Below are 26640 nucleotides of genomic sequence, written 5' to 3' on the forward strand. Positions count from 1 at the left end.
GGAGATCCGGTACAAGAATCTAGTTCGTTGGTTGACTTTTTTAAATTACATTGGATGCCATTTTGTCACAGGAAAGATTTGCCTCTAGGATGGAACCTAGGTATGTAATTTCATCTTTCCTTGTGACAATAATGTCACCCACTGTAACTGAGAAGCCGTCGGTCTTGCTGAGTTTGTTATTTGAACCGAAGAGAATGGACTCTGTTTTACCCAGGTGTAATGATAGTTTGTTATCAGCGAGCCAGATGCAGATTTTGCCTAGTTCCGAGCTGAGGGTTTTTTCAACCTGTAACTTGTTCTTGTCAGAGACCAGCAGGGCTGAGTCGTCCGCGAACAGGAAGAAGTTGCAGTCACAAGCTGACGACATGTCATTTGCATAAATTAGGAACAGTAGCGGTCCTAGTATGCTTCCTTGTGGAACACCACAGCTCACTGGGAGGGGGGGGGGGGGCAGTGTACTGTTTACCTCCACCATCTGTTCTCTCCCCTCCAGGTAGGATTGCATCCAGGTCACTGATAGACTATCAAAATCAATTGCTTTTAGCTTGTCAATCAGAATCGAGTCTGATTGATATTTTATTTCATACTTATCTTGTCTAGCACAGTCTCTAACAGTAACAGTAAGAAGCATTTTGGATAAAAGTATTCTGTACTTCTGTATGACAACAATGTATGCCTTTCAAATGTTAAATGATTAAATGATACACACTGAAATCTACGCTCTCTCATCCTGCTTTCCACAACGCGACAATATTATTAAACAGCAGCTCTGTCATTGAAGTGGGAAAAGTGAGCATTAAACAGCAGCTCTGTCATTGAAGTGGGAAAAGTGAGCATTAAACAGCAGCTCTGTCATTGAAGTGGGAAAAGTGATTAAACAGCAGCGCGTCTGCACTCAGAAGATGGCGCGACAATATTGCTCTGGCGTTGAAGTGGGAAAGCGGCAGTGAAGTCTGCTGCTGCCGCGGGGGCGTGCCACGTGGCAGTCGCGGCCAATCAGGCGAACCCGGAAACCGAAATCCGACTAAATCCGTTGCGGAAGTTATACACGCCACCCCCCCCCCACCCCCCCCTACCCAACCGTCCCCCACCTCCAATGTACAGCCCCCACCCACCCACCCAACCCCACCCCACCCACCCAACGTCCTCCAATGTACAGTTTCTACGTCAAATGTATATACACTCTTTTTCTGGACACTTTTGTATCACAAACAGTACTGTATTTGCACATCTGATATGTCATAAATGTATAGATGTCATGTAGCAGTACTGTCTATCTGTATGTCATGTATGTCATATATGTTATGATGAATTGAAAATGGGGGACCATGATGTAAACAAGACGAAAGTCTTTCTCTGGTCTGCATCCCCCTTAACAATTGTATGTATTGAGCTGTACTGTACTGTACCCATTCTGCAATCTGTTAATAAACTTTTCAATCAATCAATCAATCAATCAATCAATCAATCAATCAATCAATCAATCTCTACCCTAGCACCATCTAGCGTCCACTAAAATGACTACATCATACCGCACTGATGGAAGCGAAGCAGTCTATTCTAGATATATGGAAGCAGTGCCCAGATGCGTGAATACCAAACCCGCCGCATTTCTCGGAGACGCTCTCTGATTGGCCGACGCCTGTTTCTACACTGGTTAAGCTTAGGCACTCTTCGAAGTTGATTATGGTTAGAGTTTGTCTTAGAGCGTGACGGCAAGTTCTTTCGACGGTTAAGCTTAGGCACTCTTTCGAAGTTGGTTAAGGTTATAGTTTGTCTTAGACTTAGAGCATGGCGATAGAACGCCAGGTAGTTTGCAGGCTGTTTGACGTGGAAATGGGCAAAGACACAGCTCGTCACGGATTGGGCAAACGCGTCAGTGGCCAATCAGAGAGCGTCAGTCATTGCCAATCAGAGAGCGTCTCCGAGAAATGCGGCTGGGTTTGGTATACATGCGTGCCACAGATTGGACACAACACAACAGGACTAGCTTAATAGTAATATAACTCGCGGTCTGTCTGTACAGTGACACTTGTGAATCCGCTTTGTTTGTATTATACTTGCATTGTTTTTTGTTAGCTACATTGTTCCCACTTTTTTCCCAAGGAAACGTTTAACTTCAGCCTGTAAACCAACGACAGCTTGCAGAGCTAACGTAGCTTCTGCGTCGTGTGCTTCTACGAGCTCGCCATTCATTCATCTGCGGAACGGTAGAGCCGTGGGGCCTGGACATCCACGGTCTGTAGTGAGAAGCCACTGCCGGAGAGGAGACGAGCGACAGCTGCTGTTCACAAGTAAGTGAGCCGTTACGTTTCTGTGTTTCTGAATTAAGGTTAGCTTTGCAAACAAATGCACAAACAATATACGTTAGTTTAATATATACCTTGTTGCACACGTGTGTACCTTGAGCCGTACTGTATTGTGTACCCTTCTGCAATCTGTTAAATAAAGTTTTTTTTCATTCATTCATTCATTCATTCATTAACTTACTTTGTTATTTATAGACTAATATGGGTTTAACCTGTCTAAGCCATTTATTAATGTGGAGCAGGGTTTTTGTGCATAATGAGGAATTTGTATTCTCAGGTTCAAATTCAGCAAGGTTTGTGGAGAGCTGAGAAGTGATGGAGGCGCCCCCTGTCTCAGTAATGCCCGTCACTGGGGGCACAGTCAACATGATGGAGTATCTGTTGCAAGGTAAAACAGGGATATCCACTCCCCCCAAAAAGTGGAGTGAGGTTATGATTGATTAATTAATATTTTGATCAATTATGTTGTGTTTTTCTTTATTGCTGTCGTTCTACAACTTAGTTGCTCTATACTGTCTCATTGCAGGAAGCGTCTTAGACCAGGCCCTTGACAGCCTCTTGCATCGCCTCCGTGGACTCTGTGACAATATGGAACCCGAGACATTCATCGATCACGAGCTGGTCTACCTGCTGAAAGGCCCACAGGGCAACCCCTTCATCCTGCGTGCCCGGCGATCACTCTCACAGCCTACGGCCCCTTGGCACCTGCGTTACCTTGGCCAGCCCGAGGTAGGAGACAAGAGCCGCCACGCCCTTGTGCGTAACTGTGTGGATGTGGCCGCCTCGCACAGCCTGCCTGACTTTCTCAATGAGATGGGCTTCCGCATGGACCACGAGTTTGTGGCCAACGGGCACATATTCCGCAAAGGTGTGATGAAAATGGTGGTCAGTAAGCTCTCGCGTATCCTGGTGCCGGGGAACACGGACAACACTGAGCGCCTGTCGCTCTCCTACCTGGTGGAGCTGAGTGTGTTGGCTCCTGCCGGCCAGGACACTATGTCGGAGGAAATGCGCAGCTTCGCCGAGCAGCTCAAACCTCTGGTTCACCTGGAGAAGATCGACCCCAGCAAGCAGAGACATTGACTGGCATCGACTAGGCTGGGTGAAGTCATCAGCCTCCTATTGCTTTTATGGACACATTAGAACTTACTTTGGCCCCGTTTCGACCTGGCATTAAGATGCGATTCAGGCGATCCAATCGCAAGTGGACAGCTCTGAAGTACATCAGTTCACACCTGGCATTAGAATGTTTACACATTCGTCTCGAGTGACCGCTTGTGATCAGGTTTCGCTTCCACGCTCAGTATGCTAATAAACACTTAGGCCTACGCCTACATTAAGACTCTCTTTCTCAACTACCTTCACGTTTCAAACGAGATGATCCACGCACAATAGTGCCATTTACGTATGCATATATGTGGACTATCCACTCATTATCCTCATTGTGGATATTAGCCTACACCTGGCCTGCATTCTGCATGAATTTAGCTTTTCCATCATCCAAACGATCCGAAAGCTAGGAAGACATAGGAAACACGATGCAGATAATAAAACCACTCTCCAGGCGATGCCAATACAGAACATCAGAAAGATCAGAATGATATTTTCAAGCAATACTGTAGTTAGAAGGATGAACAGCGAGTGTCTCCAGTGATGACACTCGCTGTATTATAGTTATAGTAGTGCCTGTATGAATGAATGTATCTATAAAATACATCACTCTGGGAATTTGTGAACAGTGGGAGCCCATGCTGAAACTTCTTTAATTAGGCTAATGATTGTTTTGTGGATGCTTGCCATTATGAAAAGGTGTGGGGCTGCCGAAGAGGTGCATTCTGATGACATAAAAACTCCTTTACTTTTTGTTCAACTTGATTTTTGTGGCAGCCTTAAATGTAGCCTATACATGGGTGTTTAGAAAAATTCAGACATTGTAAATAAAGCCAGCTTGCACAATTTGAGTACCAACTGGAAATGAGAAAAAGTAGGAAGAAAGGGAGAGCAGTGGCTTTCACCTTCTCTGTGTTCATTATTATAGAAAATAATTCTATAAGACCCCAGAGGACGTGATGCACAGGTGGTCCTTCAATGTTATGCTTCAGGACACAGTTGACTAGATGGTCCTTCAATGTTATGCTTCAGGACACAGTTGACTAGATGGTCCTTCAATGTTATGCTTCAGGACACAGTTGACTAGACTAGATGGTCCTTCAATGTTATGCTTCAGGACTCATTTGTGTACGCACACACTGCTAACAGAATGTGGCTACATGCGGCCCAGACCACCTCTGATCACTTTGAGTGATCGGATCTCAATGTGTTCCAATGCGTTCAAACCTGTACTTGGAGCTGTCCACTTGTCATTTGATGACCCAGATCAGATGCATGTTGGAAACAGGCCCCCCAATATTGTCATTGTTCTAATACCTGAAGGGAACATCTAAATTCAATTCACCAGAAGATGTTTGTGGTAATTGTGTAATTTAATGAGTCAGAAATGATCACGTGTGTGCTGCTGTGCATGTATCTTAATTGTATACATTCATCAAATCAGAATTTAAATCTTTTCATTCTGAGAGTGCATTTCTTGTCCTCAAAGAGGATTTCTGGATTTGGAGTTTTTATTAAACTGAGATGTCACTGGACTTGGCAAAAACACAAAAGTAGAATGCATCCCTTACTGCATTCTTTCAACATTGCAAATTATTTTGTAAAACTAAATAGTTTTGAAACAGTATATTCTATTTGGATTGATTTTATGTGGTAAATAGGAGGCTTTGAATGAGACAGTAGTCAACAGCTGTTCCCGTTGACTAGTGTATTACCTATACTATATGCCTCATTTAGCTCGGTCCAGATTTAGTTTTATGTTTATGTTGTCCCCACCCCCCAATTTTATAAAAAAAAAAAAAGGGTTATTTTCCTAACAAAGTATTTTTTCCCCATCAGTCATTCGTTGGCACTGCAGGCCTTTATGAACATCCAAGTCCATTCTATTCCCACTAGGGGTCTCCCTTGCTCTTGCTGTAACCCAGCCCATCAGCCACCTCAGATCATCCACACATGAGCTTTAGTTGCCATGGAAATAATTAGCCACGAGATCTGCACATCACCCCCACACACACACACACACTCTAATTAGCTTTCTCAATTGCTTAATGATACATAGACCTGTGAAAGCCGCCTTTTCTTCCCCTCACAAAAGCATTGATTTTCCCTCCCGTCCGACGTTAACCCATTAGTACCTTTTTTCCCGGCAACCTGAGCCGATGCCATTACACATGAAAGCACCACAGCCGCCTCAGGTTGCTTACTGTTCATGCAGAATAAAAAGAAATGCCCCCTTTTCCTCCTGGCGTGTCGTCATTATGTCCAGTCTAGGATGAAGAATATTGAAGTAACTATCTAATGCACATCCTATCAGTTATTATAATAATGAGTGCCATATGTTGCGAGTGCTGCTAATAATAGGTGTTTTGCTGAGATGCATGTGCAGGGATTGTAATGTAAAGTGACCCGCGTGTCTGAAGGGACGGCCGGAGGGCAGGTGGCCTTTCTCTTCTCCTTGACCTACCTGCATGTCGGCGCTGATGAGGACAAGCTCACTGGGGTGGAAAGGTGAGGAGACGACTACTGCTTCCAACATAGATCTACCTTGAAAGCTACACTTTGCATATGCTGATATGCATAATTTGTGATTTTTCTTTCCCTCTCCCTTGTTCAAAGGCATATCTGTTCTCCGCCAAGTACACTCAATGAGGGAAGATTATCTGATGGAGACTGTTTTTATGTTCCAACTACCAAAAGCAGACTTTTGGCCCTCGGGACAAGTGCACAATGATTCAGCTGTAAGTGAATTATGTATTAAAGAGGCAGATGCCTCCTTGCCCAAGGCTGTACATGTCCAGCACTCGTACACTACAGTCTGCTGGCTTCCTTCCATTTAAATGTGTGCTTAGTATGCTACCCTGCAAAGGCTAACCACACTAACTACACTGACACTGGAACTGAGAGAAAATTACTCAGCCAAAGGTGTTGTAGGTAGAAAAGTAGTGATGCATACAGTAGGTGTTTATGAAGTAGTTTTTATGCCAATGACCAATTATTTGACCTCTGACCCCAAACATGCAGATACTGCACTCTGCCTTTGTAGTACAATTTGAATGCCTTTTCAATATGAGGAAATACGTTTTTGTTAATACTGCATTCAATTTGTATTTAATTGTTTTATTTATAGATTTCTGCATGTTTTAAAATTTTAAATGGATTAGTAATTGAGAAAGATTAAAGCAACCCTAAAGTATTATTTCGTTCAATATCCTCTTCATCAGGTTTGTTCTGCGAAAAAAAAAAGTATTTGTATTTATTTGCATTATAGGATTTAGAAGATACATATAGATTTAGACTATATACTGTAACCTAGTTCTTGGAGATAGTCTTCTTATAATAGCTATCAATCAAATCCAAATGGGTATCATACTTTTGTTTAGCTATATCAATTTGAGGTTGGCTACATAGTGTGCCATGTCAAATTATTATTATAGGCCTATGATTTTACATCTGGTTATGGTTGTACTATCTGCTTCCAGTAAGCACACCTATAAAATATAAATATATTTATGCATGGGAGGTGCAAGTGAATTAAGGAAAGATGAGTCAGCCAGAGGTAGAGAGAGAGAAATCTGTTTTGGTCAACTGCCAGTGTGCCGCTAATAGAACTCTAATGCGCTGACTAGTCCTGTCTCGCAAGCTAGCCAGCGTTAGCTTTTCAGGGATACAGAAACTATTATTACTACCACTGTGACTGCATCTCCTGTTACTGCAACTACATGTACTAATCGCTAAGCTCTGGGAAACCAAGGCAGAGCATCGTAACTACACTTACTGCGGTTTGCCTTGGGTTTTGGTTGAATTGAGTAGTTACTGAAATTTTTTTACACCCTATTTCTTACCAGAATTGTAGTTACTGTGGTTTGTAGAGCAGTACAGTGCTCTTTGGTGATGAGCTGGACTCCCAGTGCACCTCCCCTCCACACTGCCTGGAGGACAGAGGCAGTGCTGGGTTAATCACTGTCTTGGCATCAGGCCCATTCAGCCATTGTGGATCTAGCCAACCAATGGCTTGTGCAAGTGAGCGATTTAACCCATTGCTGGAGGCCAAGTGATATGCTGCTCGGTTTATTTGAATAAATGGAGACTGGAGTGCCCCCCAAAAGCTGATAAGCCTTGCGGTCTCCCGGGGATGGACACAGTAGGCCAGTGTTCAGCCAAGAGATTGGCTTTTCACCATCTGCGAACATGAAGTCATTATTGGAATTCTATAGAGGCTGGGGTCAAATAGCAACACTTCACAACATCATATATTCTTGCTGTATAATAAGCTGATACCACAGAACTTTGACAGGATGGCCATTCCAATTCAAGTCGACGTTCACAAATGGTCATTGTGATGGCTGGGCTGATGTAGAACGTTTGATCATGTTGTTATCTAGCCTATGTTATGTTGTGTATGTTTGATAATGTTGGTTTGGTACATGACACATTTTATGATTGAAAATGGGGGACCCTGATGTAAACAAGACTAAAGTCTTTCTCTGGTCTGCATCCCCTTAACAATTGTGTGTATTGAGCTGTACTGTATTGTACCCATTAATATTGTTTCAATCAATCAACACTCCAGGGCAACTGTTTCCAGGGCAAATGGATCGTGACGGTTATGTTTAACATTCCAACTTTCTGAATCTCACTGTCCACACCTTGAATCATAAGAAGAGGATGGGTGAGTGTTTTGTCGTATAAACTTTCAAAAAGGGCTTCCCTGTTACCACTGAGAGATGGGTTGTGTTGTGAGGAGTAGTGTTGTTTTTAGACTGAATCCAGCCCCCTGAACCGCACACATCTGCCCTTCTCCAAATTCCATAATTCTGTCATTCAGTTCTAATGAGTTCAGCTAATTGCTTAAACTGAATCATAGAATTATCATAGGAATTTAGAAAAAAATTCTAGTTTGTTAGATGAATTCTGGGTATAAACTATGCTCATTTTCCATGACAACATTATCCAAATTCTATACCAGCCATCTTATAGGGTTGTCACTTGTTGGCCAAGCTGCAATGCCAGAACTCACCTAAAAAGTTGTTTATAAACCCTTACCCTAACTTAACCTCAGTGGAAACCTCATGTCTCACCCTAACCTAATATATATATATATATATATATATATATAATTTTTTAAATGTTGTGTTTTTTTGTGATTATTGATTTTAGAGAGCATTTTTTATTTTATTTTTTTTTTACTTTGCAGCTTGGCCATTTAATGGCATCTTTTAGTGGAGCAAAGGAGATTATTCAGATACTCTTGGAAAGGGCCTTCCTGACCATTCAAGCTCTTTGGCCAATACATTGAAAATAATGTGATGAATCAGTCATCAAGTACATTTTTTATTTATCTTTTTATTTATTTATTTTAGGTTTGTAAGATATTTTGTTTATGTATGATATTGTGAGAAAGGGGCAGGACTAGATAAGCATTTGCTTCCTTCTGCTCCTTCTCGAACTCATTTGTTTATCATTTAATGAAGAATGTAAGATTTCATTTTAAATTTGTTTCTTTAGTTTATAATTTTTATTGTGTTTTTTTATATGGTTGATTGTTTGAGATAAAATAAACTCAACAACTCAACTCAAGAAGCAGATAATGGATATGCATTGACGTCTACATAAGCAAGTAAATATGCAACACACTACATGATTGTACTATTGTGTGCTACTGTATGTCCCACAAGGTTCATGGGCTGTCTGCACCCTTGGATTGGTAATGAATTTATGCTATTCGTCAAGATAGTTGATGTTCACTTGTCAATTCTAGTCAAACATAACAATGAAATTCATGAAATAATTTTTCTCAATGATATCAATTGCAGATGCCATCAGCATATAAAAATAAGAAAAAGTGTAAAAAGTAAGAAGAGATTTACTTCAAGTAAGAATTAATGAATATCATTATATCGGCTGAAAATGTATGTATTGGTCCATATATATATATAATCTGTATGAATATATCTACATATATTCCTGTTTACATACCTGTATACATACCCACTCTTTGTACACGCTGTATATACTATATATCAGTATATATCCCACACCTACTCTTTATTAGTTATACCAAGTTCAAGTTTGTTTTTTTATTTATTTATTTACCACTGGCTAGTATGGCTTACTTCCATAATGTATTATACATGTATCACTGTACATAATAACACTGTACAGATTAGCATATTTACTCAGTAGCTTCGTTAAAAAATACTCCATTTATCACTTGTTATTAGGGGTGTAACGGTACACAAAAACCACGGTACGGTACGTACCTCGGTTTTGAAGTCAAGGTTCGGTACAGGTTTTCGGTACAGTGGGGGAAAGTTTGGCTTCCCATGTTCCACTCAGGGGTGATGTAGTGTGCAGTAACTAATTGTACTTGTAGGGCTGACAACGAATATTCTATATTGAAATTAATAATCGACTTGTAAAACATAATTATAATAATTATATTAGATTGTGAAAAAACAGCCCCCGGTGGGCGGTCGTTAGTGGTTAACATACCGTTGTATTCGTTCGGTACGGTACGGTACACACTGAAACGGTTCGGTACGGATACGTGTACCTTTACACCCCTACTTGTTATATTGTATATTGTTGTGCACTTTACTGTTACCTTGCACTCTGGTTACATGCCAACTTCTTTTCGTTCGATACATCTGAATCTAATCAAATAAATCGTTGGCTAATGAGCTAGTATTAAACATTTAATAGATGTAGCCTATACAAATTCAATAACAGTTCCTCTAATGATTATGTTTGACAATATCGAACCGCGTCACTCTAGTTCCATCCCTTAACCTATTTTTACCATTCAGTCAGTGGTTAACTGTTAAATAGGATTGATGTTTTTAAGTCAGATGTCTGAGATGGTGCAGGGAGGCCATTACCTGCACATGTCTTTTCTTTCCATTCCGTAACACAGTCTTCATTAAAACTCTTGGCACCAAATCATCTCTGTTGCCTCTGAACATTATGTTCATACTTGGCAGAGCTGGTGCCAAGATCTGTGCCACAATAAGCTGGCTCTTGCCCGGGGCAGGAAGTCTTTAAGTCAGCCCAAATTGGGACAGTGCCACGGAGGGGTGAAATCCGGCCTCGCCTACTCGGGAACATTCCCGATACTTGGATCGGAGCCCTCTCCTTCCTGTGTCATTGGGAGCCCATATGCTTGTTAAAGGAGTGTGGGCTGGAAGCTTGGGAGGAGTAGGGAGACCGGAGGGAGGCGTTTTCCCAGGATGGCCATTGATCTCCCCAGGCGCTCATTGTGGCTCCTCCAGCTTCCACTCATCCCGGCCTCGCCAGGGGGAAGGGGGTACGCGGCTAACTTGCGTAACAGCGAGAGGTTCCGGAGGGATTGCTCAATAAGCAGCTGGGCAGAGAAGACGAGGGTGGGACTCGTCTCGTCTGAGCACAAGTGGGCGGGAGGGCAGAGGAGAAATTGCTTTCCTATCGTTATGTGAATGAAATTCCTGAGTGCTTTTTCAGGGTGCAAATTGACGGGCACAAAGCACAGCCTTGTTGCTGCTGCTGCCGCCACTGCTGCGGCGCTCTCTGCCTCGCTTGTGGCTGGCTGCTGGAGCGATTGCTGCTGTGCGGAACACGCTGTTCCGGGATCAGCCACAGAGAGCCTGAAGCCAGCCCTGCTGCCTCTGGAATGTCTGGTATGGGGACAGCGTAGAGCAGTCTGCCTAGAGGGGCCTGAACACACAGACTCTTGACGCTACGGCTGCTGGCACGGCCTTCGTCTTGTCTGTCTGTCTCCCTTCCCTCCACATCTTCTTCCTGCTTAAGTGTGGTCCTGCGCGTAAACCTCTGGATTGGATCAGCTGAGACTCGTCACCTGCAACCACCCTTTGCCTCTCTCTGCATAGGTGTGCCACGAGACACTTTATGTAATATCGATTGTTGCCAAAACTCTTTGCGCTCAAAATTGTTACACATGTGACCTGTGTGTTCATGCATGGAATGAATGATAATGGAAGCCAGTCTTCCTTGAAACGGAACAGAACGTTATTTTGGCCGTATCAAATTGTTATTACACGTTAGGCCAATTGTAAATGCTGACAGGATGAGTCCCCCACGAATATCAACTTAGCCAGTTTCAGTCAGAGTGGTTTGTTTTTAAAACCTCTTAACAAGCGGGCAGAAAAGTGGCAATTTTTTTTACTTGAACTTCAGGACTGCATACTTTTTTTGCAAACCAAAACAACATACTTTATACTTATAGCACATGCATGAGCCTGGTCTCTTTTGAAAGATGACATTCTGAAGTTTCTGATTCCAGAAAAAGAATTCACTTTTAGTGCTAACGTAATAGAGTAACATAGGTCTGAACTTGAGTTGTAAAAAAACTTGTTACTCAAGTTTTTCTGTAGTTAGTAGTCCAGAGGTAGTATTTCCCACAAGGTGGTATGGCTTACAACGGAGCCATAGTCTGAAGCCTTATGTAGTACATATCCACATTTCATAAAGATCCATTCAGAAATGAGTGATTAGGAGTGATTTTGGTCAACTGTGTACAAAGAAAAACTCAGTTTTCTCAGACTTCAATTCATTCGGCTGTTTTGCTCTTCCTGTTTTTGTGTGTCTTTGTGTTTTTTGTTTTTTTTATTTAGATCCCCATGTGGGGTATCATTGGAAAGCCACACTCATTGGTTACAACGATCTACAATAATTTTCGAGATCGGATCTAGATTGACGGAACTACTGCAGCCTGAGTCGGGAGTGGTATTTTGTGCAATACCGTGTACTTTGCACAAGCCTCAAATACCGGCATGTAACTCGAGAACCGCTGAGCGGATTTTGTCACTATCGACAGGCAACAAATAAGCCTTCAATTCGATATATATATTGTATTACAAAATATGCACACCCGAGCCACTAGGGGTCGCCAAAGTGCCGGTTGCAAAAAATCCGAAAAACGTCCCATATGAGGGACGTTGCAGCTTAGAATCATCCGTGAAAGCCTTGTCTCAAAGTTTGTCCAATGTTGTTGTATGGTTCTGGTTTTGCCACACCTGAGCACAACTAGGTAATCATGACATGGTAAGGGGTCCATCTCCATACATTATATATCTTCATTGGACAATAGTTTATGAAAACACATAGGACAGAGACAAACGACCAACGGCGTCACAACGTGTGTTGTCCTTGTTTATTCCGATGCTGGGCCTTTAGTCATTCAAGATTCAAGAGTTTTATTTATCACATACATACCAGGGCATACTAAAATAAATAAAAAGCATAATAAAAAGATACTGTACAACAATCACAACAAGTTATTTTCTTAGTGTCCTTTTCCTTCCTTTAAAGTGACATTTTCTTTTGTGTTTAAAGTGACCTATGGTGTGTTTGTGTGTGTGCAAGTGCAGAATGTTGTGTTGTGTGTGTGTTCATGTGTGCTTGTGTGTGGAGAGATCAGTGTTCATTGTTCTGATGGCCTGAGGGAAGAAGCTGAGCCTTAGCCTCTCTGTTCTTGTTGCGTGTATACAGAGACACTTGCCTGACCGCAGCAGCTTGAACAGGCTTTTATTGGGGTGGTGAGGGTCCTTCATTATTCTACAGGCTCTGGATTTGCACCTCCTATTGTATAAGTCCTGCAAGGGTGGTAGTGCAATACCCGTAGTCCATACAGTACGGCTCAATACACACAATTGTTAACACTATCAGTGCCTACCTTGTTTACCTTTTTACCCCGTTGAATGCCATCATCCACTTCAATGTTAGCGTTAAAAACACTTAATCTATGTTTCTAATCTGCCCGTCGCTTATCAATGACTTGTTTGCAGTCAACATTGTCGAAACGGATTGTTTTTTTATCGGTTCATTTTCGTTTTTGAAAAGCCATCGTTTTCAAGAAAAATATATAGATTCCGTGATAAAAGGCATTTACTGGAATATTCTAGAATACACAAAAACGTTGTAATTTGTCGGCCTATTTATGAATTGTTTTCAAATAAACGCTAGATTATCGATAGTATATGTGTACTTATGCACGCTATAGACGCAGGCTGAAATATCGATTCTCTTATTTCCTCATCAGCGATCACAGCCACACACAGCATAGGGCAAACGCTTATATCTCAGTGAAAACAGGTCTGATTATCCTAAGACTGGTAAAATAGATTCCTTACCTGAGATCAGATGTTATCCAAAAAGATTATTCCAATTCCTGATCGCCATTACAAATATCGATCACGCTTATTGATTGATTATTGGCTGCTGTAAATATATATTCCACATTGTTTTCCGTCTCACGATCAGATCCCTCTTGATCAGACGGCTCACCGGCACAATGGAGCCAGTTGGCTCCACCTCTACAGATCTACAGATCCCAGGTCAGTCTAATCGACTGACCTGCAGTTACACAGGGATAAGCGATAGGGGGCGCTTTTTTCCCATCTGAGCTCCTGTAGGGGCTGCTGTACCAACGGGAGACTCGGTTGATGAAATATGAATTCAGATCGCTAATAAAAAAATAAAACGACATTTGTCGTCATCTGCACTCACCGGGGGGGGGCTGATAAAACGAGTTATGACGTCGCTGGTATCCAAAGTGTTAAGGGGATGCAGACCAGAGAAAGACTTTCGTCTTGTTTACACCAGGGTCCCCCATTTTCAATTCATAATGTTTTGTGGCTTGTGTGTCCCCTGCTGTACTCAGCTCCTTGGTTTTACCAATGTTCAGGAGAAGGCTGTTATCCCGGCATCAACGTGTCAGTACATCAACCTCCCGGTAGGCCTTCTCGTCGTTGTCAGAGATCAGCCCCACCACCACTGTGTCATCCGCAAACTTCACTATGGAGTTGGAGCTGAACCTGGCCACACAGTAATGTGTGTACAGTGAATACAGCAGAGGACTGTCACTGAGAACACAGCCCTGGGGGGACCCGATGCTCAGGGAGATTGAGTTGGAGGTGTGTCCAGTGTCCACCCACCCTAACCGCCTGGGGCCTGTCGGTCAGAAAGTCCAGGATCCAGGCGCTCAGGGCGGTGTTCAGACCCAGATCAATCAGCTTGTCAACCAGTCTGGTGGGGACTATGGTGTTGAAAGCTGAACTATAGTCAATGAACAGCAATCACACATATCCCCCCTTCTGACTGTCAATGTGAGAAAGTGTGTTGTGCAGTACCTGGGAGACCGCATCGTCAGTGGACCTGTTTGTCCTATATGCAAACTGCAAAGGGTCCATGTTACTGGGAGGGAGGCACAGATGTGATCCGTGACCAGCCTCTCAAAGCATTTCATGACCACAGAGGTGAGTGCCACCGGTCTGTAGTCCTGCTGGGGAGGAGTTTTTTGGCACAGGGATTATAGTGGACACCTTGAAGCAGGCAGGGACCACGTACTCGGCCAAGGATAGGTTGAATATAGTGGTGAACACTGGAGCCAGATGGTTGGCACAGCACCTAAGTATTCGTCCTGTTATCCCATCCGGGCCTGCATATTTTCCAGTGTTCACCCCCAAGAACGCTCTCCTCACGCTGTGTTCCGTCAATTGGAGAGTGTGCTCCTCCCCCACGGAGGACCCCCGCCGCGACAACTGGCGAGCCAGTGACGCTGTTAGCCTGTGAGCTAACGTCGCCACTGTTCGCTCCAAATCTCACGTAAAAGGAGTTAAGATCGTTCACAAGGGAGGCATCTGCACTCCTGATTGAGGAGGGGCTGACCTTATAGTCAGTTATCGTTCGTAGTCCCCGCCATAAGCTTCCTGTGTCATTTTGGGCCATCTGTGCCTCCATCTTGTTCGCATATCTATTTTTTGCAGCTAACACTACTTTGCGCAGCCTGTAAGCTGTTGCCTTGTACTCGTCCATATGTCCTGATGCACGGCCCGAGTTATAAGCAGCGGTGCGAGCATTCAGGGCAACACGGATTGAGTTATCCACCCACGGTTTCTGGTTCGGGAACACTCAAACATTCTTCGCGGGGACGATGCTGTTAGCTAACGTAGCTATGAAGATGACAACAACATCTGTGTATTCACTGAAGTCACTGGAACTCGACCGGAGCATGTCCCAGTCGACGTCATCCAGTGCATCCTGTAACATGGCCTCTGACTGCTCGGACCACCGTGTCACCTCTCGCGACACTACAGCCTCTCGGGCTCTCTGTTTATATCCGGGCATGAGGACAATGGCATCGTGATCGCTTTTGCCAAACGGAGAGGTCGGGGTTGCCTTGTAACCCTGCTTATACGGGGTATAGCAGTGATCCAAAGTGTTCCCTCCCCTGGTGGTACATTTGATGTGCTGATAAAAGTTTGGCATAACCTTTTTTAGGTTCGCTTTATTGAAGTCGCCGACCACCACCATGGCCGCGTCTGGATATTTGATTTGGTGTTGGTTCAATGAGTCCTGGAGGTCTGACAGTGCTTTGTCGGTATCTGCTTGCGGTGGGATTTAAACTGCGGTGATGATGACTGCTGTGAACTCTCGAGGGAGATGGAACGAACGACACAGAATGGTCAAATGTTCTAGGTCCGGCGAGCAGGAGCGGGAGAGGATTTTCACCGCCTCTGGGCTGCAACATCTGTTGTTTGTAAGGAAACATACAAGTCATCCCATGACACACTATGACACATCGTCCTCCACTTAAATGCACATGCTATTTTTGACACAAAGAAACATTTCCCAACGTCTCTCCTAACATCAAGTCTGAGTGCACAGTGAGCGTGTTGTGCAACTTCTAAATGGGTGCTGTAGGTGTGCACTGTGTAAAGAGGGTGGGGTTCACTTGACAGTCTCAGCCACTGTCCTGCATGTGAGCTTGTTTTGGTGAGTGTGTCTGGTTATGTGACTAGATGTCTCATTTTGTGTGTGTTTTTAAATTTTAAATTTTACTCCTAATAAGCAGAGTCCTCAGTAGTGCCTCAGAACAGCATAATGTGGCCAAATCCCAAACTCATCGTATGTTACTTTTAATCTGCGCCCCAAACTTGATAGAATGGGCTCTATTTTGAAGGACAGGCACTATATGTACATATGACAGAACTGTAGTCTATTCTGAGACCTGCAATGCACTCATACCTATTTAACTCACATAGGGCCTACTGATTGCTCATGGGCTGTTTGCTATTTTGGGGCTTATGTTATTTTTGGATAGACTAGATGAAAAGTAAATCAAGTTGTATTGATCCCAATACTATTTGGTGAATGTAATTGTATTTAATTGTTTATTATTTTTGTAGCCAGTTTTTGTGTGCTTGTGTCTGTGTGTGTGTGGGGCGTGTGCATGCGTGCGTGTGAGAAAGAGGGAGGGGTCTGGTCATCACATATTCAATTTTATTATCTTCTGCGTCGACCCTTATTTCGACAGAATATCAACTAGAATAGATTGATACGGGCACATATAGCAACCAATGGCACGAGAGCACCTGAGCCCGCGCGCCCGCCCATCAGCTGTCAGTTTCAGCAGGAGGGGGCAGTGCTTCATTCCGAGGCGTGGGCGGAATCCCCTCGGTCAATGTAGCAATCTGGGGAATTACGCACATGGGTCAGACAGGGGCTGTGTCTGCTAGGCAAAGCATCCCTCGCAGCCCCTCCTCCGGCCATTGAGCGCTCGGGCTTGGCAGATGCGATTTGAGAAGATAATGTGCAAGTTTGTTATTCCCCCCCCTCAATTCATGGAGCTGAGATGATTGCCACCCTATAGGCGTCTGAAAAAGCCCCCATTTCACTTAACTCCTCCCGGATTAAAAACCAGAGGTTACCAAATCTCTCTTAATCTGAACTAAATCTATCTAATCGTGATAAAAAATTACACTAAACGAGTTGCCCATACTGTCAAAGGTGACGCCGCCTGGCTGGCTGTGCACCAGGGCATCTGGACTCTGAAGCGACATACACATTACAAGATGATAGGCCTATATCTACCAGAGGCAACATCACAATGCACAAAGATAACGCGGGATATTTAACCTAGTATAATTATACGTATGTTGTCGAATGTATGACTTTCTCTCAATGTTTCATATTGTGTATAGAGCTAATTGGATACAACTGACGGACAAAACGCAGTTCGTGCGTTACTCCACCAGAGAGTCCACAGTCCATTATGCTGAGTGTTGATTGAGAATTTGGACCCCCCCCCTTCATAATGGAGATGATGGAGAAAGAGTTTGGGGTGCCTTCGCTCTAACAGTGTTGTTCTGGGATCAGAGTATTGATTTGACGCGCGCCTTCCAGTTGGCAGCATCTCCACAACAGCGCCGGCGCGTCATCATCGGTTCGCATCGACGAAACGAGTTGTAAGCAAATGAGAAGAACATGTGAGGGATCTGAGAATGAGAAAGGCTGAACAGATCGGGGAGACTGCGTGTGAGAGTGTGAGAGAGGAACAGGAGTTATGAGAAGTACATTTTGATCAACGTGGAAAGTGATTGATACCGGACTGTTTCTCCCCCCCCTGACTGGAATTGTATCGATTTGTATTTCGTCACATGCGCCCCGCGTCTTATTGGGTGCTATTCTGAATGGACCCGCATGTACCACGGCCAGCTTTATCCGTGTAGACTGGACGATTTAATAATTTACGGTAATCACGCATTATCGCCTCATTGGATGCTCTCTACACAGCCCCGGTGATTTACCCCCATTCTCCCTCTCCTATCGTCTTCTGGCGGAATTTATCGACGACTGCCTGCAAATATGCTCCTTATCTGAAATATCATCTGTTGCTGCAACCGGATTGAAAAACCTCTATATGACTGACTCTGCATCTGGGGTTGACAGCCTTTTTTAGGTGATGTAGATTATTATAACGAACCGGTAATTGTATTAAGACATTTTATTCCAGGTAAAATGGGCGAAAGGTTATTATTACTTTTATTACTCCTCTTGTCATTACATGCGAGGCTGTGATTTTGCAGACATTCAACATGATCTATATCGACAGCAGCCGGCTCCTCTATTGAATTGTTTCTATACTGAATCAGACTGTGCTCAATATTCCTGTCACTAGACAGATTCCAGCGTGAAGTGGTATTGAAGACAATACGGGAATCGTGGAGATATCCCCCCCTTTACCCAATCGATTTATTCCTTCACAACAACCGAGGGTAAATGTTGATGATGGAAGACGACGAATTGGAGGCGCATCAGGTTGATATCGATTCGGATTTCGAGCCGCAAACTCGGCCTCGCTCATGTACCTGGCCAACAATGCCTTGTCCGGAGGATTTTCCCGGTGGTGGGCACGAGGTCAGCGGGGGTCTAGTACCGCTGGCCAACATCAAGGTGGAACCGGAGGACATCCCCGCCTGCAGAGCGGGTAGAGTAGTGGGTGGCGCGTCGGCGGAGCTGAAGCAGCACCCAGCCGGCGCCCCGGCTCCCACAGGCGCGACGCTGCACCCTGCATGCCTGGCACCCGGCGCGCCACTGCTCGATGTGACCGGACAGTTGCGCAAAGCCAAATCCTCGCGGCGGAACGCGTGGGGCAACCAGTCCTACGCGGACCTCATTACCCGCGCCATTGAGAGCACCCCAGAAAAAAGACTCACACTGTCACAAATATACGACTGGATGGTCCGTTACGTGCCCTATTTCAAGGATAAGGGCGACAGCAATAGCTCAGCTGGATGGAAGGTAAGAAATGCTATAGTTGACAGAACTCACGAGACGGTAGAAAGAGAGTTTGACATATTAATCACACACGAGATAATATTGCTTGTTATTATTCATATTCAGCAGGCCATTGTATTTCATTCACCCCTTTAGACCATCCACATGTCACCGTGGGGTGCTGTGGTGGTTATACCATGTTGACATGCCTTCTCACGTCTTAGTTCATTACTGCCGTCAGTCATCCTAATAAATCATTGGGGGCAGAATGTAATAGACTTAGGTTAGTGGCACATGGTGCATGTGTGACATGTCCACGGTAGAGCTGCCCATGATGACTAACGGTACCTCCCCATTCTTTTGAAATACACGCAAACCCATGACAATGAAAATGCCACAATGGTTTTCACGTGTTATATTTCCACGTCTTCCCTTGTAGCAGGGAAATCAAAGTTTGTTTGCTTCCATTTTCATGCATAATAGGCATAGTCATACAATGTATCACCATATCTCTCAAGCACTTGCATGGAACCATGGGATCAGCAGAGGGACACTTGTATACGGTTGTAGCTGGTCACAGGTCAGCTGTCAACAATGTAAGCAGAGGGACACTTGTAGGTTGTAGCTGGTCACAGGTCAGCTGTCAACAATGTAAATATTCAGAATGTGTGTCTCCTGGCTCTGACCACATGCCTCCACCACCATCACCACTGCCACTGCCTCTCTGGCTGGGAGCCTGGAGTAACCTCCTGGACGCCTGCCCGGGTTAGCAGCCTATATCCTCCTCCTCCCATCTTCCTCTTCATTACAAATGTCTTCAGGGTGGAGGACAGGGGAAGGCAGTAACGCTTGTCTTGTTCTCACACCTCTCTGAGATGAGACCTTGAATGCCCGGCGCAACAGGGAGATCTCTACACACCAAAGAGAAGCCTGTCACATCTGTAATGTGTGCTGTATGAAGAAGCATGCAGTCAGCGAGGCAGGCAGAATAGCCTTTGTATAGGGGGATATTGACGGCCTCCAGTTTGTCCTCTAGAAGGCTGTCTGCGTTTTTCCAAAGAATCTTGAGTAATACAGTGCTTTAACACCCTGGGTTGTCGGAGCACAGGGCTGTATTGAAACAAAGACCTCTTGGTCATTTTCTGTCATATACCGTCCCCTAGAGAGGGCTCCAGTGTGAGCAAGATCACTATTGCACAAAGGAAGCGAAATTTGCACTGTTGTCACTGTCACATATATACTATCATATCTTTTCCGACCTCATTACTGAACGGGTCATCCAGTGCTCACTGTTCAATGCTACCTATTATATATTTAAATTAGGAAATACTGAATGTGACTAACTTGGAACAGGATACAAAACGAAAGGACACAATATTCTGAGGTGGCGATTCCACATTACCCCCCCCCCCCCCCCCACACACACAAACATTACCCCCCTGGCGCCGATGGTTTTAAACTTTTGATGGATAGCGTTCCATTCATGTACGTCATCAAATAACAATGCTCTTCATAACCATCGGCCACATACAAAGTAATGCCATACACGTTGTCATGTGACGTGACGGCATGGAGTCGCGGTCTCTGCCCACAACGTGCATTTATATTTATGTCTTTCTATGGAATTTCTTTCATTCCAAATATGCACCTGTTGTTGTGTGTCGCCCGTTGCATAAAGCAGCCCCTGTCACGAGTTTAGATGCGAGTCCCATGCGCAGCCCAGCCTTAATCACAAGCGCCTGACTGACTCCTTAAACCTGTCCCATTCAAGTGAGCTCTGATATAGGTGTCTACAGGTAGGCTTAGCTTCATTATCCCTCCACCCACACTAGCACCGAGAGCTAGCCACTCAGCCACAGGTCCACTTTGTCTTTAGCGCTAGTGTCCCAGTCTGCCTCTACGAAACTGCAAATTAGGGGGTTTGACAGTGGAAGTCTGAGGTCCGGGGCTATTTCAGGCGACAGGCGAGACGCGGGGCCCATTCCAGGTAATGACTGGGGATTAGGTAAGTATTCTAAAGCAGACAGCTGTAATGTCAGTAATAGGGTCGACCTGGTTTCAGTCGAGAGACAGAGTCGTAGTGTAAACATACACTTAGCAGAAGTCACATGCTCAGCCATGTTGACACTCACAGTCGGGACCCAGTTATACAGCAGGTGGAGCTTACGTGTCTTCACTCAACAACACTGTAGGTGTGCGTGTGTGCGTGTGTGCGTGTGTAACCCAACCTGCCCTTTGCACCTACAAAACCTCCCCAGGCCTTTGCAGTGAATAAGAATGTGTCCTTAGTCAACTCGCCCTGCTTAAGTAAGAGTTCCACTTAGAGCGAGCAAGAATTTGAATTACTTAATGAAGCCTCCCAGAACCCTTTACGGGCCTATTCAGACACAAACATTTCCATAAAGAGTGTGATACAAGTTCCACGAATCTCTCTTTTTTTGCATGACCCTATTTGCACTTGGTAATAGCACATTTACTTGCAAATTATTTCATTAAGATAAGCAGGCTGCAATGCTTAAGCCTTTGAATATTGTTTGTTTTAAGAGCGATCAACATAAGAGCTTTATGTGTGGTATAAGCTTGAAGCAAGGCCAAGTTGGACGAGGTCATTTGTTTTTATACAGCGCATTCATGAATTGTCAAGCCACAAGCTCATATTGTTTCAAGCATGTTCTAAGGCCCCGTTTAGACGGAAACGCTAGCAGGTGAATCCGCAAAAATATTTTTTCGGATGTGCCTTTCGTTTATACGGAAACAGCGTTTTTACGGGGTGAAACCGCAAAAAAGTGAGACTACCTTCCAGGGTGGAATTCCTAGAAACGCAAAACCTTTGCGCTCTCGTCTAAACTGTTAAACCGTATAAATCTGTTAAAACGATGACGAAAGGGTTGTCACGGCTCTGGTCGCGCGTACTGCTTACGCCACAGGTAGCAGGTATGCGCCAGTAGCCGAGACGTAAACAAAGCAAGTATGTCTGACTATTATCAACGGAGATCACCTGAAGGCTACATTGGCAGTACTTTTAACCCTTTCACTGCCACACGACAGAAGGTTAACCCTTTACTATCACACAACCGGCTGTCGTGTGGCAGTGAAAGGGTTAAATACACAAGAATCTGTCCCGCGGCGTGAGTGGACCCACTGTCTGCGAGTGACTCTGCTTTGGTCCAATCACATTCCCCATCCACAGTCTGCGAATCAGAGGCAGAGTAGGGCGGGTCTTCACAGCACGTCATGTGACATATGCGCCAATCGTGTGACAGCGGGGCTCCGTCGTTACAGCCTCGTCTGCACAAAGAATTCCACCCCAAAACGCTCGTCTAAACGTAAAATTAAAAGTGAAACCGCAAGATGACTTTTGCGGTTTCTGTTCACAAAACGCTCGTCTAAACGTAGCCTTAGAGACACACATGTGAGCACACACACACACACACACACACACACACACAAACACACACACACATACACACAACACTCGTACACAGAATTGAACAATCATATCAAGCAATTACATTTGATAGCACTGGTTATATTCGTGAGTTGTGTAAGATTGCTTGCATCACCCGCTACATTTTCATCTCAATCAATAACAACATGCACCTGCAACACATTTGATGTGGGGGGTGGGGGGGAATTGTTAAGCTGCTGATGAAATTAAATGAAATTAGATGGTATGGTTTGATGTCTTGCCACTTTGTGTAGGAGTGGGTGAGGAGGGGTAGACCGAGGATGGGTAGTGTGTGGGTGGACGACAGAAAAAGCGAAGGACCAGCTAGAGAATTTCTTTAAACATTTCTTAAAATAAATATCAAAAGCGACCTGTACGTGATGCTTCTAAACCAGTCATCTCTGGTGTTTTAACCTCTTAAACTGCAGCCATATTTTCAGAAAATCTCCCTAAAAGTAAATGGAAGATTGCTCCACGTCTACAAGGTCAATTTGCACGTTCTTGGTACAGCATCTAGGAACACCTCAGGGAATGTATTCCCAGTGTCAGAAATATTGTGTCTATTGCTATGCTTGAGTAAATTGTAATGAAACAAAGTAGAATATAAATTATAATTTTTCTTTTCATCTATGACGGTGAATAACACCATGCTAATATTGAGCTTGGAGGAATTTCGTTCACTGAGCTCATTCAGCACCTTCTTGAGATCAAATGTACAAAGAATTGAAGCAATTGAACAAATGGGAGATAATTCTTTGTAGATTTTGTAGATACAGTACTGAATTTTGCCATCCGGACACATGCAATTTGAAATATAATGCAATTTGAATATAGAATATCAGGCCCATGTGATATGTCTTTGTTTCATGTTTGAAAAAATAAAATAAAAAGATTTGATCACAAAAAGAATATCAGGCCTATAAATGACCTTATTATGGCCAAGTCATACATCTATGGATAGGGCCAAATCTGCAATCGCAGTGTTAAATCTGGATTTATTCATTTCCTCGCGTGACTACTCACCTTTTTCCGATGCACAGAGAATTCACATTATTCAGAGAAACTCATATTTAGCTAATAGCACTTAAAATCATTGGTAAACAAACGTAGTGCTGAAAATATATACGTTGACTGCTGTTTTCATAGGGTAGGGTCTTTACTCTTGGCTACATTTGAAAAAGAAACACAACATTAATTAATACAGTCTGTATTGATCGATTTATGACTAGGACATCAGGGTCCCCCAATTGGGTTAAGCTGCAGGCACCTCTGTTGGCGAGGATGCAAATCTAGCTGGAAGCTGGGTGCTGTAGACACAGTATCAGCAAGCTCCTATAAATACTTGGTGGCTCTTGACTTCTAGGAAGGCTGCAGTATTCTGAGGCCACGGCTTCTTAACACATTCAGGGCCAACCACGTATATATACGTGTTTCGGATCCAACGCTTGCACGTATATACGTGGCAAGGTTGTTTTGGCTTTTATTCCATTGTAATATCCTACTCAATGTCACAGAGCGGCACTGCAGATTTACCCTACTCTTGGAATTCGGAAAAGTGCATTACCGGCCAGATCCTTATAGGGGCGCTGTCTCGATAATGCAGTGTTCCCTGTTACAGACCGGTGTTTTAAAATGTTTTATTATGAATGGGTTTTTCTGTTAGCCTAAAGCTATGCGTGTAGCCGATGGCCTGGAATAGTTTTTGGGACGCTGAATTCAGTATGCAGTAAAGGAATATATCATCAGCCAATGGATATATTCTACCAGATGGCGATCGATAACTGGGAAATCCTTTTTGGGATCCAACCGGCCACAGGTAAGAGCGATTTGACAATCAATTACAGCCCGATCGGGCCTTGCTCTCATAGCCATCCACCCGGTCAGCGAATAAGGCTACTGAGGCTAATGCCGTTATTGGTAATCAATAATCAGAAACGACGTCCCCCGCCCCCCCCTTTCATGCATTCATGGTGGACCATGATACCGACAATATGCATTTAGAGTTTTAGCTCTAGCTGGTCTATAGCCAGGCACGTTGGAACTTTAAATCGGTAGGGGGTGCGGCCTTTGAGATTTTTTTTGCACAGTGGAGAAAAACAGAGTCGGGACACATTTCCTTTAGTCTAGCCTGTACCCCCCAGACATGTTGCTGGCCCCGTCAAAACAGTATCCTATCAGCCTCTCCATGGGCAGGTCGAGGCGTAAAAGAATGTCTTTTATACACAAAAACAGCGTCTCGGCTGTTGTGTCTGGGCCGGGCATTGTAAAAACCCCAAAAGAAGTTCTGAGATTCCAAGTTGTCATCGGCGAACTGTATATTACACGAGAATTGTTCTTTTCCAGTGACATCAGTGGTTCCGTCAGCGCTCAAGCCAAAGAATGGGATTTTGGATGCTTTGCCTCTAATTTGTCGCTGAATATCATGGGCAAACAGCTGTAAGATTTCGTTTTGGATGTTGTTGGACATCCAGTTGTCTCTCTTTTGGAGCCAATTCTTCAACTCGGGATCAGACTCGGTGCACACTCTTTCCATCATCAGCTGCCATAACACCCCATCCCTATTTGCATCACCCCTCAGTGGAAGCCCCTGGCGCCCGAGGGGGGGTATAGGGGAACAGACTCAGTTAACTCTTCAATACCTGATGCTGAGGCTGAACCTGTCGTCTCTGTCTCTCTCTGACGTTTATCAGATTTAGTGGGACTGTCACTGGGACCGGCGGGACGTTTAGAAAATAAATCTGATATTTTTCTTTTCTGCAAGTAAGACATTCTGTGCTAGCAAAGTCTGACTACTAGCTAAAATCGACTGACTGCGCAAGGCAAGCACTGTATCACAGTAGCTCAGTGGTTCGTGGCGCGTGGGAAGGGCGGGAGACGGGAGGTGAATACAATTAGTTGTTTCACCTGTCATTCAATCAGTCTGTGACAGTCTGTCATCACTCGAAAATCTACTCTGCTGCAATCTTGTCGGTTTTACACGTATGATTGTGTACGTACAGTAGTGTAATGAATGAATGAAAACTTTATTTAACAGATTGGAGAATGGCTACAATACAGTACGGCTCAATACACACAATATTAAAATGGTGAAGTGCTTTGAGCAGGATAAACTTATAATATACAGTGTTACAGTTATACAGTTACAGTATATAATATACAAATATATAAATACTGTCATAAAAAAAAAACATAATAAAAAAAATTATATTAAATTTTTTTTTTTATTCTTTGCAATAACTGAGGGGGGGGGGGGGTGCTACTGCACCCCCCGCACCCCCCCCTTCCAACGTGCCTGTCTATAGCCGAAACGCCATTCGATTTAACGTTATTAGCTTAGCGCCCTATAACTCGCGTTCCAGGAAATACTCCAGAACATTCTGCTATAACGTTCATATTCACGACGCTATAAAATGGGAACGTATTGATGATAAAATTATTTGTTTAAGGCATATTGAAGGGATGGTTTATAGTGTCAATTGACAATGAGAATGGACAGTAGGGCTGATCTTCGAAGCTTTTTTTGGCAATCGAAGCTTCGGGGCCGAGCTTCGATTTTAATTCGAAGCTTCGAAATTATTTTTATTTTTATTTTTAATTATAATATTTCTTTTTTATCTTATGTTGTGGGACTTGTACAGCACTTTGGTAAACTTTGTTGTTTTTAAATGTGCTCTATAAATAAAGTGGATTGGATTAATTAATTAAGTAGCCCCTTTTGACAAGGTTTCACTCGGCTGCGCTGCCTGGGTGCAGTGGGTCTGCTCTCACAGCCAACGACATGACATTACATAATTATGTTGCAACCTTCGTCTATCAAGCAAACAATTATATTATATTTAATTTATCATTTATCATTTATAATTATATCAGACAATGCACCTACAAAAGCAGATGATTACAATTAAATTAGCCAACTTGGTAACACATTAGTCATAGCAGCATATAGGCATAGCCTTATTAATGTTTTGTGGCGTCGCCGTCGTGTACAACGATACTTACGTTTTTTAGGTGATTTGACAAAGTTGTTGTAGAGTTGTGATATGCCATTTTCTTCTGGCATATCTGGCACTCGGCTTTTTGGGCATTGTCTTTGCATATTTTAAAGTGTAACCACACGTCTGATGACTTCTTCGTCGACATGTCTGCTGCACATGTTCTTACTTTAGTTTACTTTAGTTTCATTGGAATGGAGGCGCAAGATTTTGAAAAAAAAAAAAAAAA

At 43.7% G+C, this 26640-nt stretch overlaps 2 protein-coding genes across 2 annotated transcripts in view; both read left to right on the plus strand.

Moving 5' to 3' along the window:
* The first annotated feature begins 1984 nt into the window (after positions 1-1984).
* On the plus strand, positions 1985-4816 carry med18 (mediator of RNA polymerase II transcription, subunit 18 homolog (yeast)). The gene is made up of 3 exons (XM_084336144.1): positions 1985-2294; positions 2587-2697; positions 2836-4816. The coding sequence occupies exons 2-3, from the start codon at positions 2625-2627 to the stop codon at positions 3390-3392; spliced, it is 630 nt and encodes a 209-aa protein (XP_084192270.1). The 5' UTR covers positions 1985-2294; positions 2587-2624; the 3' UTR covers positions 3393-4816.
* Positions 4817-18473: 13657 nt separating this feature from the next.
* LOC311246723 (forkhead box protein O6-like) overlaps positions 18474-26640 on the plus strand; it is a gene marked incomplete at both ends in the record, with an annotated part of 37864 nt that continues 29697 nt past the window's right edge. The window contains one exon of the mRNA XM_084336946.1: positions 18474-18995. Within this exon, the coding sequence (XP_084193072.1) occupies positions 18474-18995 (522 nt within the window). The remainder of the gene's footprint in view (positions 18996-26640) is intronic.

This window comes from Notolepis coatsorum (genome assembly GCF_963971535.1).
Source record: "Notolepis coatsorum genome assembly, chromosome: 19".
NCBI lineage: Eukaryota > Metazoa > Chordata > Actinopteri > Aulopiformes > Paralepididae > Notolepis > Notolepis coatsorum.